This window comes from Molossus molossus, unplaced genomic scaffold, assembly GCF_014108415.1.
Source record: "Molossus molossus isolate mMolMol1 unplaced genomic scaffold, mMolMol1.p scaffold_m16_p_2, whole genome shotgun sequence".
NCBI classification, from domain to species: Eukaryota; Metazoa; Chordata; class Mammalia; order Chiroptera; family Molossidae; genus Molossus; species Molossus molossus.
This window is the reverse complement of record NW_023425355.1, coordinates 92,088,311-92,106,450: the sequence shown is the minus strand read 5'-3', so window position 1 is coordinate 92,106,450 and position 18,140 is coordinate 92,088,311. Positions and strand designations below refer to the sequence as shown.

General features: G+C 47.1%; 1 protein-coding gene across 1 annotated transcript; it reads left to right on the top strand.

Moving 5' to 3' along the window:
• The first annotated feature begins 9,419 nt into the window (after nt 1-9,419).
• Nucleotides 9,420-10,751, top strand: LOC118636529 (paraneoplastic antigen-like protein 5). The gene has a single exon (XM_036271647.1). It carries the CDS (start codon nt 9,420-9,422, stop codon nt 10,749-10,751), a length of 1,332 nt encoding a protein of 443 aa, XP_036127540.1.
• Nucleotides 10,752-18,140: the final 7,389 nt, after the last annotated feature.

Genomic DNA, 18,140 nt, shown 5'->3' with positions numbered 1-18,140 from the left:
GACAGTATGACCCCTAAAAAAACCTAAAACCTACAAAAATAACACGGTAGTGTAGTTACTTTAAATTGTCAGTTCATATCTGATTCTATAAGCATCTTTCTCAATTATGACATTCCAGTCAGAGCTTTGGTTAATATGTTTCCAAATACATCCTGTTAAGAAGGAGGGCAGGTTCTTATTGAACCTAGGCAAATAATTGTATAGCCATTAAAATAAAAATGCTCAGAAAGAAATTACAAATTCAGGAGGGATCGGGCAGGGAGACAAAGATAAGCGTTTCATTTCTGTTTATAAAAGTATAGTCTACAGTCGGCCCTCATTTATCGCGGTTAATCAGTTCCAGGCTCTACCAAGATAAATAAATTTCCACGAAGCAGGATTCTTTATTTACATACTAAACTGTTATGAGTTATGGACAGCTTAAGAGAAATGAGAAAGGAGTTCCTTATATCTAGAAAATAGAACATTAAACATCAGCAATATTCCAAACAAAACCCATAATCATCCTTTATTAGTTCATTCAGTCCTTTGTAATTAATTCTTGTTCTGCTCAGTCTTGGGTTAGCAGTCCCATGAATCCATCAGCTTCTTCATTAGATTTCTGGAAATTCCAACTCAGTCCAGTGGTAGATCTCAAAGCTGTCTAAGTTATGCCATCAGAAGCCTGTACTCCCAGAGCACCTGGCATAGTCCTGTCCATGGGGGTCTGAAACAGTCCCTTTTCCTTGAACATGAAGCATTGTAGCCTATAGCTGATTACAAGCACTTTCAAGGAGTCCTCAGTGTAAAATAAAAAACTGTGCATGACAAAAGACTTACAAAAATCATGGAATTGACAAAGGAATTTGGTTGTTTCTTTGGCATGCAACATTTTAAAAAATAATGAATTATGACTGGTAACACTACTATTGTTTAATATCCGGCAAAGCAGAACCAGGACATATGTGGACAGCAAGGGCATTGGCAAATATCTAGGAAAGGGACTTCATACAATTTCTGAAATATTTCTATTAATAAGATTTTGCCTACACAAATTTAACCTAGGGAAGGTTAGGTATCTCTTCTGATTGACAAAACCTCCCAACTCGATATATCAAATAAACCTAATTATTTATAGTACCTCTGTTTTTACAAGGTAAAAGGTCCCTTGTGGTTTTCCAGGGTCTCTCAAAGAAAGTTAAGATCAAGAATATACCACTTAAGATTTGAGTTTAGGGCCCTGGCCAGTTTGGCTCAGCGGTTAGAGCGTCGGCCTGCGGTCTGCAGAGAGCCGGGTTCGGTTCCCGCTAAGGGCACGTACTTCGGTTGCAGTTCTTCCCCGGCCCTGGTTGGTCGTGCGGGTGGCAGCCACTCGATGTGTCCCTTCACATCGATGTTTCTCTCTCTCTCTCCCTTCCTCTCTCTCCCTCCCACTCTACCTGAACAAAAAATGGAAAAATGTCCTCGGGTGAGGATAAAAAAAAAAAGATTTGAGTTTAGGAAGGCGAAATATCAAAGTTGTCAGGAGGTTTGCATATTTGGTTAAATAAGATCACATGTTAATGAGCCAAGCTAAATGGCTTTCTATTTAAAGTGACAAAATATTTTAATGTCAGTATAGGAAGTAACGCAATTGTAAAGAACCTTAGTTCTTTCGAAAGTGAGAAGTTTTGGTTCTCAAGTAACTAAGAACATGATAAAGTAAAGAAAAGTATTCTAAGAAGCAGAACCTTTGCTTTCTAGGCGGATTATTCGAAAAGCAAAGGAAAACTTTTTATGACCTCTTATTAAGAGCAGACCAATAGTCTAAGAAAAAAATTTCCATTTTAACAGAGAAAATCAAATTCTAATTTCACATCAGTATACTATTTGACATAACAGCTCATTTAAAAATATCACTTAAATAAGCCCATTGAACTTCAACTAGCTCTGACCACAGAAATAAAAGTTATCTTCTGTGAACCTTGTACAACTTTCCATATTCAATCAGGTTTTGGCTTTTTTGTTTTTGGTTTTTGTTTGTTTAAATTTTTTTTTCCTTTGTTGATTTTAGAGAGAGAGGAAGGGAGAGGGAGAGAGAGATAGAAACATTGATGAGAGAGAACATTGATTGGCCGCCTCCTGCATACCCCCGCCCCCACTGGGGATTGGGCCCATAACCTGAGCATGTGCCCTGACCCGGAATCAAACTGGTAACCTCTTGGTGCATGGGTCGGCGCTCAACCACTGAGCCACAGTGGCCGGGCTCATTCAGGTTTTGTACTGTTGGCGTAAAAAATGTCCAGACCTGTAAAGATTTTTTTGAATTTATTTGAGCCAAACTGACCACATATGTTGGGGAGCAAGATCTAAACTGTTTCAGAGAATAACAGTTTTTCAGCTTCTTTTATGCATTTGAAATTTACTAGAGAACTAAGGAAGATAATGTAAAGGTGGGAGAAAACAAGACCAAGATTGGAATACAGGACAGTTAACAAGATCATGTGCTTTCTTTTTCTTCTTTTTTTTTTTTTTTTTTTTTTATTCCTCCCCCGAGGGTATTTTTCTAGTTATTATCAGATAGAACGGGAGGAAGAGAGAGAGAGAGAAACAAAGAGAAACGTTGATGTGATAGAGCCACATCGACTGGCTACCTCCCACATGACCCCACCAGGGCTGAGGACAAACCACAATCCAGGTACTTGCCCTTGACCGGAATTGAACCCGCGACTCACTGGTCCGTGGGCCGACCCTCTAACCACTGAGCCAAAACGGCCAGGGCTCTGTTTGTTTTTTTTTAATCCTCACTCGAGGATATGTTTATTAATCTGAGAGAGAGAGAGACATCAACCCGGGATTGAAACAAAACCTAGATATGTGCCCTGACCGGGAAACAAACTCAAACTTTTTGGTGAACGGGATGACGCTCCAACCAAATGAACCACCCAGCCAGGGCACAAGATTATATGCTTTCTTAATTATGGTTGTGCCTTGGAAGGGTATTACTTCTGGCATCTCCAAGGTGTGTTAACCTACATGCACAAGAACAATGAACAGGGTTTGCTTTAAAAGTTATAGTCCCACCCTGGCCAGTGTAACTCAGTTGATTGGAGAGCATCATCCTCTGCACCAAAGGGTGGTGGGTTCCATTCCTGGTCAGAACACACGTCCAAAGTTGCAGGTTCTATCCCTGGTGAGGTCACATTTGGAAGGCAGCTTATCAATATTTCTCTCTTTCACATCAACATCTCTATCTCTGTCTCTGTCTCTCTCCATTCTTCTCTCCAAAATCAACTTTTAAAAAGGTTATATAGCCCGGCCGGTGTGGCTCAATGGTTGAGTGTCGACCCATGAACCAAGAGGTCTGCAGTTCAATTCCCGGTCAGGGCACATGCCCAGGTTGTGAGCCAAATGCCCAGTGGGGTGCATGCAGGAGGTGGCCAATCAATGTTCTCTCTCATCGATGTTTCTCTCTCTCTCTCCCTTACTCTCTCGCTAAAATCAATAAAGAAAAAAACAACTCATCAAACTGTGTACAAAAAATGGGTACATTAAAAAAAAAAAAAAAAAAAGGTTGTATAGACTTAGGGCATGGCTGCCTATCATGACCTGCCCAGTTAGAAATTTATGATCAGATCACCGTGTGAGGCTACTTTTCATAGATCCCCTTTCTTTATCCACAGTCTTACACTTTCATCTTTGTCATTCTGGAACAATCATTTTACTTTAGGACAAAATTACTCTTTTTTCTTAAGAAAAACACATCTTGCATACCTTACATACTTAATTTAGTATAACTGTAAGGTTTTAAGTTACCAAAAGATCTTGAAACCTTTAGGGCTGACATACTACATACGAAATATAATTACTGTTGAAATAAAGTTTTGTCAGAATAAGTTCACCAAAAAAATATTACATACCGGTACCCTGGCTGAGTAGCTCAGTTGGTTAGAACATCTTCCCAGTATGCCATCCTCAGTCAGGGCATATACAAGAATCAAACAGTGAATGCATAAATAAGTGGAACAACAAACCAATGTTTCTCTCTCTCTCAAATCAATAAATTTAAAAAGTTTCAAATATTACATATATGTATACATACACACAAAAAACATACAAATAAAATAAATAAGTCCTGAGGATGTAACGTACAGCATGATGACTATAGTTAATACCGCGCTGCATAAAAGTTCTCATCACAAGAACAAAAATTGCAACTACGGATGGTGATTCATGTCAACTAGACTTATTGTGATCATTTGGCAATATATACAAATAAGAAATCACCATGCTGTACACCTGAAACTAATATGATGTTATATGTTTTCAGGGGTATTTCTTAACCTTCATCATTTTCCAGGATCACGGGGCCAGAACACCTCTTTCATGGCATCACCCTTAATAATACCTTATAATGACTGTAATACCAGGTGTTTGAGTGGTGGCTTTGCAGAGCCACAGTGACCCAGTGTTACGAGAATCCTCAGGTAAAATGTCCCACCTGGAGTCTTCGACTCTCTGACAGCATCAGGTAACCGACTTTTCTTGGTATGAGAAGTAGATTAATTTAACACACTCTTAATGGTGTATTCTTATTAAGTAAGTCCTATTAAGGTCTGTATTCCCCCTCTCAGACATAGCAAACATCTGCAGTTAATGGAGAATGAGGCGATGTCTGCAAATTTCTTTCTCTTTTTCTTTCCTTCTTTCTTTCTTTCTTTCTTTCTTTCTTTCTTCTTTCTTTCTTTCTTTCTTTCTTCTTCTTCCTTCCTTCCTTCCTTCCTTCCTTCCTTCCTTCCTTTCCTTTCTTTCTTTCTTTTTCTTTCTTTCTTTCTTTCTTTCATTTTTAGAGAGAGAAACATCGATGTGAGAGAGACACATCGAGTGGTTGCCACCCACACGACCCCAACCGGGCCAGGGACAAACTGCAACCAAGGTACGTGCCCGGGACTCTCTGGCCCGCGGGCGGATGCTCCAACTGCTGAGCCAAACCAGCCAGGGCTGCAAATATCTTGCTCAGTAACCTTTCATTTAAAATTTTGTTTGCTTTTGTACTTCTTAATCCCTTCACCTTTTCCACCCAACCCCACAAGCTCCCCTCCCATCTGGCAACCATCAGTTTGTTCCCTGTATTTGCGTCTGTTTTGTTCATTTATTTTGTTCTTTAGATTCCACAGATAAGTGAAATCATATGGCATTTGTTTTTCTCTGGCCGACTTATTTCACTTAGCAGTATACCCTCTAGGTACAAATTAATAGTTACAAAATAGTCATGGGGATGTAGTGTACAGCATAGGGAATATAGTCAATATTTTAATAACTATATGGTGCCATCTAGGCACTAGACTTATGGGAGGATCAGTTTGTAAATTATATAAATTATATAAATTATATAAAAGTCTAACCATTAAGTCTAAAATTCATAAACTATTATCATATTGAATGTCAACTGTAATTGAAAAAATAAAAAATAAATAAAATTTTGTTTTAAATACTTTTATGTAAACATTATAGAAAAGTCCATTCTTCTGCATCCCCAATAAAGCAAAAGAAATCTATTCTGTCACCAAAGGCCCACAATTTCTGGTCCTGAAAAGTAAGTACAGGCTTCAGAGCCTTGGTACTCAAAGCCTAGTAAGGGACCTGCACTACTGGAGTCATCCAGCTTTCAAGAAACAGCAGATTCTTAGTCCTACCCCATCCTCCTCACTGGGACCTGCATTTTTATCAAGATCTGTGAGAGATTTTTTTTTATCCTCACCCAGAGCAGTTTTCCATTTTTTGTTCAGGTAGAGTGGGAGGGAGAGAAAGAGAGAGAGAAGGAACATCGACGTGAAGGGACACATCGAGTGGCTGCCACCCGCACGACCAACCAGGGCCGGGGACAAACTGCCACCGAGGTACGTGCCCTTAGCGGGAACCGAACCCGGGCCTCTCTGGACCGCAGGCCGACGCTCTAACCGCTGAGCCAAACCGGCCAAGATCTGTGAGAGATTCCTGCACACTTCCCGTTGTGCTACTTGTGCCCCACCCACACCCATTTCTGAACCCCGAATTTGGGTCCTGCAGGCTTCAGGGCAAACATTGCAGTCTTCCCTCTGTGGAAGAAACCTCCTTCCAAAAGGGGCGGGAAGCAGTTTGGATACTAGGTGGGTAACACTCCTGAAGTCAAGAGAATAATGGGAGAATGGGGTCCTTCATAGTTTTCTGTCTCTTCGTGACCTCTAAAAATGTTCATGCCCTCGTAAAAGGCAGGAGCTCCCTAGAATACCGCCCAAGAAAAAATAAGCAGGGATCAGGACTTTTCTTTAGAAAGCACCGTCTGGGGTTTCGCTTTTGCACCCAGCCCTGTGCCGACTGCTTGCAGCATTCAAACAGGGGCCGGTGCCAACTGCTGCACTGCAGCTCCCTGTCCAATGGGCTGGAGACAGCGCGACGGGAGCCGGAAATGGCTCCTGGGCTCGCGTGCCACGTGGCGGGCCCGGTGGGCCGCTGGTAGCTAAGCGGAGGCTGGACATAGTCCAGCTCTGCAGTACCCTGCCCCCAGCTTGATTTGAACACTCTGTAACCCCCGGCACCTCAGGGACAGGATCAGGGACTGAGGCAGGAGCCCCCCCTTCCAGGCGGGAGGTGGGGGCCAGGCTGCGAGGGCGCAGCCGCGAGTGCGCCGTGTGCACTCCATAACCTCTTCCCGCCATCAGCTCCCGGCCCAGTCTGCACCGCGGCAGGAGCGCCAGCAGACGCGTGGTGGCCGTGGTGCTGGGCGGCCGTGGTCTGCAGGGATCTCCAGCAGGTATGGAGTGGGGCCCTGGGCACACAGAGCAACCCAAACCGCAGCCCCTCCACCCTCACCCCACCTCGACCCTCGCCATCTTCCTTGGCATCCCAAAGGCCGCTTGCTAGAGGTGTCTCCCGACGTGGGATACCATGGGATCAGGCCTGGCACCCCACGGACTCCCGGCCATTTCCAGGCACAGTGACAAGCCTGTGACCTGCAGAGGAACCTGTTTCACACCTGACCCTGCCCGGAGCCATGTAGTCTGCACATCCAGGACAAATGGCTCTGGGCCTTCTTCCCCTGGAAGGAAAGTGGCTTTGGCCCTCCACCTGGCCCTGCCAACGTCCACTGACCAGAATGGGGGGCGTTTGAGGGAGAGAATGTGTAGTCTTAGGGTGGGAGTGGGGAGCTTAGGGGAATGGTAAGCTTGTGGGTAAGAGTTGGGCCTAGGTCTGGGCAGGGCCTGGGTCCCCGCGAGGCTTAGGTGGGGGAAGGGCTTGGGAGGGTTGGAATATGAGTGGCAGGGGTAGCACTTGGGTGGGGGCAGGGATTGTGTGGAGTTCCCTGTTAGGGATTGCGCATGCGCGTAGGGTGGGACTTAGTGGGGCTGGGCTTGGGAAGGGGTGGGACTTGGTGTGGGCCGGGCTTGGGAAGGGGTGGGACTTGGCGTGGGCCGGGCTTGGGAAGGGGTGGGACTTGCTGTGGGCAGGGTTTGGGAAGGGGTGGGGCTTGGTGTGGGCCGGGCTTGGGAAGGGGTGGGACTTGGTGTGGGCAGGGTTTGGGAGGGGTGGGACTTGGTGTGGGCAGGGTTTGGCAGGGGTGGGACTTGGTGTGGGCAGGGTTTGGGAGGGGTGGGACTTGGTGTGGGCAGGGTTTGGCAGGGGTGGGACTTGGTGTGGGCAGGGTTTGGGAGGGGTGAAACATGAGTGACAGGAGTAGGACTTGAGGTGGAGCTTGGCATCAGGGCTTGTGCTTCCTTGGGGTAGCTTTTGGTGGTGGTGCCTTTAGGAAGGGATGGAACGTGAATGGCAGGGTTAGGAGTTGTGTGGGGTCAGGGACTGAGCTTCTGTGGGGCTGGAGCTGGGTATCAGGGGTGGGGCTTGGGTGGGCGTGGGACTTGGTGGGGGCAAGGTGTGGGAGGAGTGGAAAGTAAGTTGCAGGGGTAGGATTTGGATGGGGGCAGGGCTTGAGCTTCCGTAGGGATGGATCTTGGCTTCAGAGCTTGGGCTTGGTGGGTGGGCCTTGGGTTAGACACTGAGTGTAGTGGGGGCGGGACATGACAGTGGGTGGATGTGAGGGCGGGGCCGGGGGGAATTGAGGGTGGGGCAGTAATCTTAAAGTAGGATTCCTTCTGCTCTAGCAGTTGACCAGAGGGAGCAGTTTCTTGTGTCTCTGCACCAGGGTACTTACGGACAGCTCTGCAGACTCAGAATTGGTACAGCCTGAGCAGCCGCAGGTGGGTCACAACCCTAGCAAAATACCTCTGCCTTCCCTTGGGACAGATCCAGTGGAGCAGTACCCCCCACCCTGGGGCCAGGGATTGTCTGACTGTGGACAGTACTAGAGAGCTGAACGTTGAGTATCGGTGGAATCTCCACATCCGCAAGGCCAGAGGGCCCTACTCAGACAGACTGGTGAGCCGCTGTGAGGTGGGCCTCTATCGGGAGAGGCATCTAATCCTGGCAAAGAGCAAGAGGGGAAGGGGCTGCCTGTCAACGTGTGCAGACTGCAGTGTAGGGTCACAACTAGAGGGAGGGAGAGTTGTCCCTCTCCTGCAGTGTGGCACTAATGACCTTTTTTGGTCCCTGATTTCAGGGACGCATTTTAAAGTCACAAGGTCTTGATTTTTGAGGATTCAATCCTTGCTGCCCACCCCCCCCCCCATCTCACTTCTCCAAACCCCCTTTGTTGCTAGCATACTTCATTGGTTGGAGGCCAGGGACATCATTCCTGGAGGGCCTTAATCTTAGCGCATGCCACCCAGTCTGCGATAGAAACCCTTGGCCCCTGCTGTTCATGGTATCCATGACGACACTTCAGCTCTCCAGGGCTCTCCACACCCACCAGTTTCATTGCATTGCACAGAACTCCTGCCCTCTTTTTCATCTGTTGGGCATTTTCTGGGAAAGAGGGAAGCTCTGCATCTCCCTCCTCCCACCTTTGCCCTGGCAAAGAGGGTGCCCTGGGCCTGCACAGCCTTGTGCCGGGGAGTGGGATATTCTGGTTTCTCCTGCTTGGAGGGTTTTGTCAGGGTCCCCAGGTGTCAGACCCTGCCTCCTGATGCTGGCCTTTTCACCACAGGTGTCTGCAGCACGTGCAGCAGAGTCCTCAGACTTTGAGGAAGAACCCACGGCAGGAGGAGGTCAGCAGGGAGGGGATGAGGTGGGGGGAGCTGGGAGTGGGGAGACCCCCCTACACTGTACACTCCACCAAATGATGACGGGAGCCCTGGGAAGCAGGGACTGAATCTCTGAGTGGAGGTGGGGGCAGAGGAGAGGCTCTTGGTGAGGGTGGGAAATGGGCAATAATGATGCTTTCACCCCATTTGCATTACAGGTTGTGGAAACCTGGGACTCTTCTGCCTTTGTACTTGGCATTGGCTGAGAATTGACTGAGTCTTGGTCAAACTCTGTGAGCAGATTACTACCCCTACTATTAGATCAGTCCATAGAAAGTAGGAGCAATGGCCTTGACCCTGTTAGAGGATTGGTGCAAGGGGATGGACCTGGACCCCAGGAAGGCCCTGCTGATTGTGGGGATCCCCATGGAGTGTACCGAGGATGAAATTCAAGAGACTGTTAGGGCAGGCTTACAGCCCGTGTGCCCATACAGAGTGCTGGGCAGAATGTTCAGAAGAGAAGACAATGCTAAGGCAGTCTTCATCGAATTGGGTGACACTGTCAATTATGCCGAGATGCCCAATCAGATACCAGGAAAGGGAGGTGCCTGGGAAGTGGTGGTAAAACCTCGTAATCCAGATGAGGAATTTGTCAGTAAACTGAGCTACTTCCTGAAGGAAGAGGGCCGGAGAATGGTAGATGTGGCCAGAGCCCTGGGGTGTGGCCCTGCCACTGAGGGCGGGGAGCCAGACGATGTTTCCCAGGCGAAACCCATAGTTGTGCAGCCTCTGAAGGAATGCATGTGGTACCGAAAACTCAAAATGTTTTCAGGAAACGTCTTTCCAGGCCCAGGCGAAGAGAACTTTGAAGCCTGGCTGGAGCAGGTCACTGAGATGATGCAGATGTGGCAAGTGTCTGAGGTGGAGAAGAGGCGCCGTTTGCTGGAGAGCCTGCGCGGCCCTGCCCTGTCCATCATGCGGGTGCTCCGGGCCAGCAATGACTCCATGACTGTAGAGCAGTGCCTGGACGCCCTGAAGCAGATCTTTGGGAATATGGAAGACTATAGAACCTCACAGTTTAAGTTCCTCCAGTCGTTTCAGAAGATTGGAGAGAAAATGTCTGTGTTTTTGGTGCGGTTAGAGCCCCTGCTGCAGAAAGCCGTGCAGCACAGCCCGTTGTCAGTGCGAAGCGCAGACATGATTCGCCTGAAACACATCCTTACTCGGGCCAACATGACCAACACCCTCCGGGGCAAGCTCGAGCTCCTGGATCAGCGAGGGTGTCCTCCCACTTTCCTGGAGTTAATGAAGCTCATTCGAGATGATGAGGAGTGCGAGGCCACCATGGTAGTGATGAAGCAGAAGCAAAGGCCTGGAGGAAGGGGCCGTAAAGTGTCCAGCAGACAGATATTAGAAGAAACCAGTGTTCCCATACCTCCGGTCCTAGGGCAGGCAGGGCAGTTTTGTGAGAGCAGCACTCAGACCATCCAGGAAGGGGCTGCCTCGTCACTGAAGCGCAAGCCGCTGTCCTGCTATTGTAGTGGAGACGAAGGCCACAGCCAGATCCCATGCTTTAAGATTAAAGACGAACCACCAGCAAAACAGAAGCCTCAGCTTTCAGCAACAGAGTCGGGAAACGAGGTGGGGGCTGGGGCCATGAGCCACCCCGAGCCCTAGAAAGCATAGGCTCAAAAAATCCAGGCACCCTTTCCCCTAGCGGGCAGCAGAAAGATTTTAAAAATGGGAAGGGGCATTCAAAACAAATAGCAGAGGGGCAGGGCAGTCAGAACCAGGCCAAGCCCCCTGATCCTCCACCAGCTGAAAGGGAGTCCACCCGCAAGGCCAAACTCGGCTCAGGGACAGCCAAACACGGGACCCTGAAGAAGTACTGGCGACACAACCTGGGAGCCACCACACCCGGCCGGGGTGCTCCAGCCACAAGCGGGGACCCCACCATGGCAGAGGCTAAAGGAGTTGCATCTGGGAACTCTGGCGTCAGCCCCGTTACCTGGGCTCCCCCAAACTCCCACCCTGTGGACTCCGAGCTAAGAATGCCGACCGGCCCACTGGCCCCATGGGGCCCGGAGGAGCCTTCCCCAGGGCCACCCCTGCCAGAAGCAGCCAGCACCAGTGAGGAAGAGCTGTGCAGCAGAGAGGCGGGGGCCCTCCGGAGGGGAGACCGCAGGGTCCAGCCCGTCCTCAGGATTATCTACACTGCTCTAGGGGAGCCCCAGGAAGGCAGCACCCTTGAGCCCCTGCGCAAGTGAGACCAGGAGAGCCCAGCGCCAGCCTGCAGGCAGTTCTCCCCCTGCAGTTTGGAAAGGCTATGGGCACAGAGCCCCAGGGAGAGCCTAGGCTCAGCCTGGCAGGGGTTGGGGACTTGGGCTAGTACCCACAGCTGGTTTGGGTGGGAATGGGTGTGCAGGGAAACGTGTTCTAGGGCAAGAGGAGAGGAGAAGGAAGTGGAGGAGGAAAACTAGGAGTGGGGGGAGGAAAAGGTGAGCAGGAGAGGAGGAGGAGGTCAGGAGGAGGGAGAAGTCATTGGGGGGCAGTGTTTTGTTTTTTTTTGTTTGTGCAGCGTCACGAGATGCGGAGAGGGCAGGAAGGAGAACAGGGACTGGCCCGGCGAACCACCACTCAGCAGCTGCCAATGCCAAGTCCAGACCCAGCTCCAAACTGCCAACTCTGGCAGCCAGACTGGGAGCACCCCTGAGCAGCCCACCCCAGCCTAGGAGAGGGGCACCTGAAGATGTCTGCCTCCCACACAGAGACCTTAGGGGCCATCTCAATGGTGCCAGCCACCCGGGCCTCCCAGTAGAGGATCCCCATTATCCATCCCCTGGAATGGGCTACTCCCTGTACTTGGAAAAGCCCACCCTATTTCTCTGTAGGCCCCATAGTGAATCACGTGTCAGGTAGTAAACCCCCCCCACACACACACACACACACACATTAACTGCCAGGTCCTGGCCTACCTACCGGGGCAGCCACCTCTCAGCCCCTGTAGGTGCTGTGAGCTGCACAGACAGCCAAGGCTCTGCCAGCTCTCGTCCAGAGCCGTGAGGTAGATTTAGGCCAACTGCTGCTTGTTCTCGTGGAGATGTGTGTGTTCTTTTCTGAGCAGTTCCCCACCACAGATACCCCAGCCCAGTTTCAGAAGATGGCGGGAAGGACAGACGAGGGCGCAGCCAGTCATCACCCAGTGACCTCAAGAAGGAAGAACTGGACCAGAACAGAAGGTGGCTGCTGGAGGCTGCACGGGGACTGTGCTCTGATGTGCCCCCTGTTGTTCCTTGTGACTCACTGTCCTTGGCTTGGAGTGACCTCTGCTGTGTTTTCCAGTGTCTGTCTGTCCTGTGCAGGCCGCAGGGCAGGGCCAGGCCCCAGCATGTTGTTCAGAGGGGGAGGGGAGCCCTGCAGTGAGTGGACATCGCCGGTGTCCTTAGTCCTGCAAAGCCGATCGTGGGGCTCTCAGGGAGGGGAAGTATGGTGGGAGGACCACAGTGTGAGGGACAGCTGAGGCCCCTCGTCAGGGACCCCTGGAGGAGGGGGTAGTGTGACCTATGGGCTGTAGTGGCCGTTAGAAGATAGAAACTCCTCTGTGTTCATTTATTTTGTTCAGTAGATGCAGTAAATGTTTTTCTTCAATAAATTTCATTAAATGATTCATCAGTGTTTTGTCTCTGCTCTGTGGGTAAATGAGAGGAGGGTCTTCTACAGGTGGGGTTGGTGAGCAACAAACAGTGGCCTGGGCCTCGAAGTCAGCATTGGGGTGTGGTAGGGGCACGGCCCACGAGGGCTGTGAAATTCTCTGGGCTGGACAGTGTAGGTGGCAGGAACTTGTGGGCATAGGCAGTATCTTTTTGAGTCCCTAGGAAGGTCTGGGATCTACCAGGAGTAAGTGGGTTAGACTTTGAAGGGAAGGGAAAGGACAGCAGAAAGACCAGAAGTCATGGGATCCCTGGCAGGGATGTGAGGGCTCAGGGTACCCATATGGGTTAGAGAGTTCATGTGTGCAGTCCCAGAGACCAGCTGGCTACAGAAGGGCCCCGGAGTGAGGTTGGATGCCCCTGCCAGGTGCTAGGTGAAGGACTCTAGGGTGGGGTGGGGTCCTGCCTACCCCTCTGTGATCAGGCTACCCCTGTCAGCTGATAAATGGCCAGCCTTGGTGTAGCCACTGAGAGATGTTTGTAGGCCTGGAGTGCGTGATAGCTGAAGAGAAAAGGTGTGTGAGGGTGTATGTATATGTTGGGCAATTGATGGATTTTGAATCCTTCTAGGATTATGTGTTGATAGCCATTTTCTCACACCTTTCGTGGAGGAGACAGGAGGAGGGCCGGCCTCTGGGTGGGTGGGTGAGGGTATCAGCCCTCCTTCTGGGCTGGCCTAGAAAAGAGAACCCTGCACCTGGCCCCTGGAGGCCACCCCTCCTAGCCTTTTGTTCCCTCCCCCCAGAGGGAGAGCATTTGGGAAGAGATTAGGGTACATTTTTCATCCTGTCATCTTTTTCCTTTGTTCACAGAGGCCACTAGCCTCAGGCTCCTGGCTCCTTCATTTAGAGCCAAAAGGGCAAGGTTCGAAGCCCAGGTGATTGCCAGCTACTTCCTCAGGTTTGGGGGACAAGTCCAGGTTCCCTGCTGTTATGCACCCCACGTACCTCCCTAGCCAGAATTTGCCAGTGCCTGGAAGTCCCCTCTGCTCTATGAGCTTTTCCTTATCCAAAGCCCCAGTCGTTTGGGGGCCTCCTCTCAAGGCCACAATTCCCCTCTAGACCCCACCTCCTCCCCCTGGAGCCCAGAGCAAGTCTTTCCCTTGAGCACTTTGGCAGCCAGCACCTCTGTCTGCGCTGCTCCTTCCCCAGTTGCCTGCTGACAATGTTGAACTTCCCTTGAATCCTGTGATCTGGGAAAAGAACAATGGTTAAGAAATCTATTATTTTGTGTCCTGAAAAATGACTTACTGCAAAGAACCATTATGGGCTGAATCACATCCTTAGCAAAATGTGTGTGTTGAAGTCCTAACCTCCAGTTCCTCAGAATGTAGCTAATTTGGAGACGGGATCTTTACAGAGGTGATTAAAGGGGGGTTATTAGTGGGCCCTAATCCAATATGACTAGTCCTTATAAAAAGGGGACAATTGTGCACAAAGATAGACACACCTAAAAGAAAGATGATGTGAGAGACACAGGGAGAGAAGGCCATCTGCAAGCCAGTGAGAGAGCCCTGAAACAGCTTCTCCCCTCATGGCCCTCAAAGGAGACAACCAAACCTTCATCTCCAACTTCTGGCCTTGAAAATTGTGAGACAATCCATTTCCGGTGTTTGAGCCACCCAGTCTGTGGTACCTTGTTACGGCAAACTGTGCAAACTCATACAACCTCCCTTCCCCATATGACTCAGTGGTGCCCCTCTTGTTTATGTATGACAAGACTAGATGAGGACCCTCCACATTTCCCTTCGTTGTCTCATTTCCACTAATCAGTAGGAACAGAGTGCTTGTTAACCAAAGTTTGGTTTAGCTCCTCTCCTTCATAGAGAGCCCTGAACTTTGTCCCACCCTCAGCTTGAGCCAGGAGTGACCTGATAGTTGTCCCTTGTGACATGGTAGTAAGGAGTTACTTTTATTCTTCTGGCAAAGAGACTTTTCTTTGACCCTTGTGTGAGGCCTCTTGATTTTCCTCTGGCTCCACATATCGCATGGGCAGGGGAAGGGTTCCCTGGAATACCCTCCCAGGAGGTTGAGGGGGATTTTCTTTGTTTTTTTTAAACTCAGAAGTTGGGGAGGGGCTCTGAGGAAGGAAGAGGTGTTTTGAATCCAGAAAGTGCACAGGAGGTTACATGGGCTCTCCCATTTGGGAGATTTGGGTAAGGTTCCCTTGGCTCTCTGACGCCAGAAATTGCAGGGAGAGCTTTTTGACTCTATGAACTGGAAGGTGGAGGGAGGATCCCTCACTATCTGTTCCACAGATAGTTCTCCGGGTGGGAGTTGGGGTTGAAAAGTTCCCTCTGCTCTTTGAACTGAGATCCCATGGAAGGGGTTCCCTTGATTCAAGGATGGGGGTCCTTAGGCTTCTGAACCTGGGAATTGAGTGGGGTGTTCCCTTGGCTCTCAGATCCGGGGAGTGTGGGAACTTAAACGAGTAAAAGTATTTCCTGGTCCTTTAAAAGTTTTTTATCTTTAGTTTAACTATCTGTTAATACCATGTATAATTTACTCAATGAGGTACCCCCTTCCTTCTTCCTGCTCACTACATGCTTCAGTACTACAGCACTAATTCAGTTCAATATCTCCAAAATTGGCAAAATTTCACCAAAGGTAATTTAGAACTTCAATGGCCTCTTTGAAAAACTTGGGCTTTCCCCAAACCAGCTTATCTAGGATTTCTCCCTTCCTGTCATCCCTGGTCCTTCTTACTCCCTTTTACCACCTTAGACCTTCCTTTCAGCTCCCTTGGATCCTTTTCTTTATCCCCCTTTCATACCCCTGCTTCCCTCGTCTTTCCACCCGCCCCCGCCACACCTTTCCTTTCCAGCTTCAGGTTCTCGACTTCCTATAGGCACGAGATCTTCAGGCCCCTGCCCACACCCGGTGCTCTCCAGGGACTCAGGAAACCCAAAGCAACCATTGAGGCTGAAAAATCTAATTGGAAACACTCTGGATATTTTATTTACTCAGCTTTGGAGAAACACTGATGGCCGTTTGATCTCTCTTCTCTCCCTTATCCACAATTTAGTCCACAACCTCCATAAGATTATACATCAAGGCTAAGAAGTATGAAAAGAATCCCCTTTACAAATACTGTTGGCATGCTTTAGTTCTCCTGTTGATCAACTAACCATACCTTGTTCCATCTGCCAAAGACATAATTCTAACAAAAATGTATAGGTGGGACAAAGAGCCAATTTTCTAAAAAAATATGTAAGTGAGATTTGCATTTCTGTGTTTATACCTGACTCTCTGCTAAAAGTTTTAGAATTAAAGCCACAAGAGCTCTATCTACATTGCTTTGGGTATTGATATATGTATATGTGATAGTTGTTTATCTCCAAATGGTATTGCAAAATTAACTTATAAAATCTCTTAAAGGAGCTCTATTTTAAATGGCTTAGAGATAATTAAGTGCTTATATAAAATAAATATTCTTAAAACTCCTAGGAATGTAGAAACTCAAGTGTTTTAATAATTCAAGTTTCATAATTAAGGTAATGCTTTGGCAAAGAGTAGTTTAATATTGTTGGTTTAATAAAACCAGCTTTATCTCTCAGTTATCAGCACTAAGCACATAAAAGCATTCATTTTTATTTTACCTGAGTATGTTCTTCCTAAATTTATACAGGGTTACCAGTCAAATAATTAATATTATATTTAGTGGATATTTTAGATTACAAAAAATAAATCTGAATTTATTCACACTGAGTCATTATTCAGACAACTTTTATAGCAACGATAATTGTGTGTCATAATATGTTTGGTTAAAAAATAGTTTCCAATATTTTTTGGTAACTTACAACCTTGGACTTATGATAAACTAAGTCAAGTAATAAATATTCTTCAAATATCTAGATCATTTCTTAGTAAGATAAAATGTTGAAACATTAATTACTAAGCATAAGCTTAAATTTATATACATTTTCCTTCTTATTTTTATATGGTACAGAGAGGCTAAATATATTTGGACCTGTTAATAAACATGCTCTTTTTTGGCACACTGAGAAATTATATTATAAGGATGTGTACACCTATAAATATTATCAAATATATATTCATAATTTTGCTAGTCAGCCACAAAATGCTGTCATATAACAGATGGTTCACAGTGATATACTCCCTAGTTTTCTCTGTAAAGTAAAAGTTACTGGAGGTTAAAAATTATAATTGATATGTGTAAATGAAACTGTTATTTACAGCAATAATGGCAAAGTGAAACAACTTTGTATGCGAGGTATGCCAAATATGTTTTTGTTGAGGAAAAAGAATAATTTTGTGCTAGAATAAAGTGACTGCTTGTTCGAAAGCGAGAATGAGAAAAATGTAGAACAAAACCTGAATGGATACAGGAAGTTGTAGAATATTCATGGAAAAAGTATTTTATCACTCACGGCCAAAATGCAATGATTTTTTAAATAAGACTTTAAAAAAACAGTTTTAGTATCAAGTATTATACAGATACAAAACTAAAAATCAGTTTTCTCTCTGTTAAAGTGACAAAACTTTCTTGGATTATTGGCTTGCTCTTCATAGTAGATTTTAAGAGATTTTTTTCCTACCTTCTGAGTAATCTCTTTAAAACACACAGATTCTGTGTTTTATCAGAATAATTTCCTGTGCTTTATGTTGACTTTATCACATTCTTAATGATTTAGAAGAATCAAGTCTTCCTACTCCTAAAAGAGCTCAGGGTTTTGTTTTGTTTTTAACAACCATGTTATCTTATGTTTACTTTTAAAATCTTCTATTGTCATTTTGGTTTACTATGTAGCCAAGGAGTATTTCTCACTGACTAATGATTCTAGTTAACCAAGTGCTCAAATCTCCTGACAACTTTTGCATTTTGCCTTCCTAAAACCAAATTCTAATTGATGTCTTCTTGATCTCAAAGTTTGGGGATCTCCTAAAGGGTTCCTGGAAAATCACAAAGGATTTGTTCTTTCAATAAAAAAAAGAGGTGCCAAAAATAATTAGATTTATAATATTATAAATTGCATGAAAGCGTCAAAAATTTTAAATGCTTAGCCTTTTCTAGATGACATTTGTATGGGTAAAATATTATCAATATAAATATTTTTAAAAGGACAATCTAGCCCTGGCCAGTTTAGCTAGGCAGTTAGAGCATTGGTCTGTGGACCGAAGGGTCACAGGTTCGATTCCCAGTCAAGGACACGTACCTGGGTTGCAGGTTCAACCCCAGCCCTGGTTGGGGTCGTGCAGGAGGCAACCAATCCATGTATTTCTCTCTCTCTCTCTCTCTCTCTCTCTCTCTCTCTCTCTCTCTCTTTCCCCTCCCTCCTTCTCTTCTACTCTTATCTAAAAATCAATAGGAAAATATCCTTGATGAGGATTAAAAA

Bases quoted from the DNA above. Each gene is read 5' to 3' on its own strand.
- LOC118636529 (XM_036271647.1), top strand. From the start codon at position 9,420: ATGGCCTTGACCCTGTTAGAGGATTGGTGCAAGGGGATGGACCTGGAC.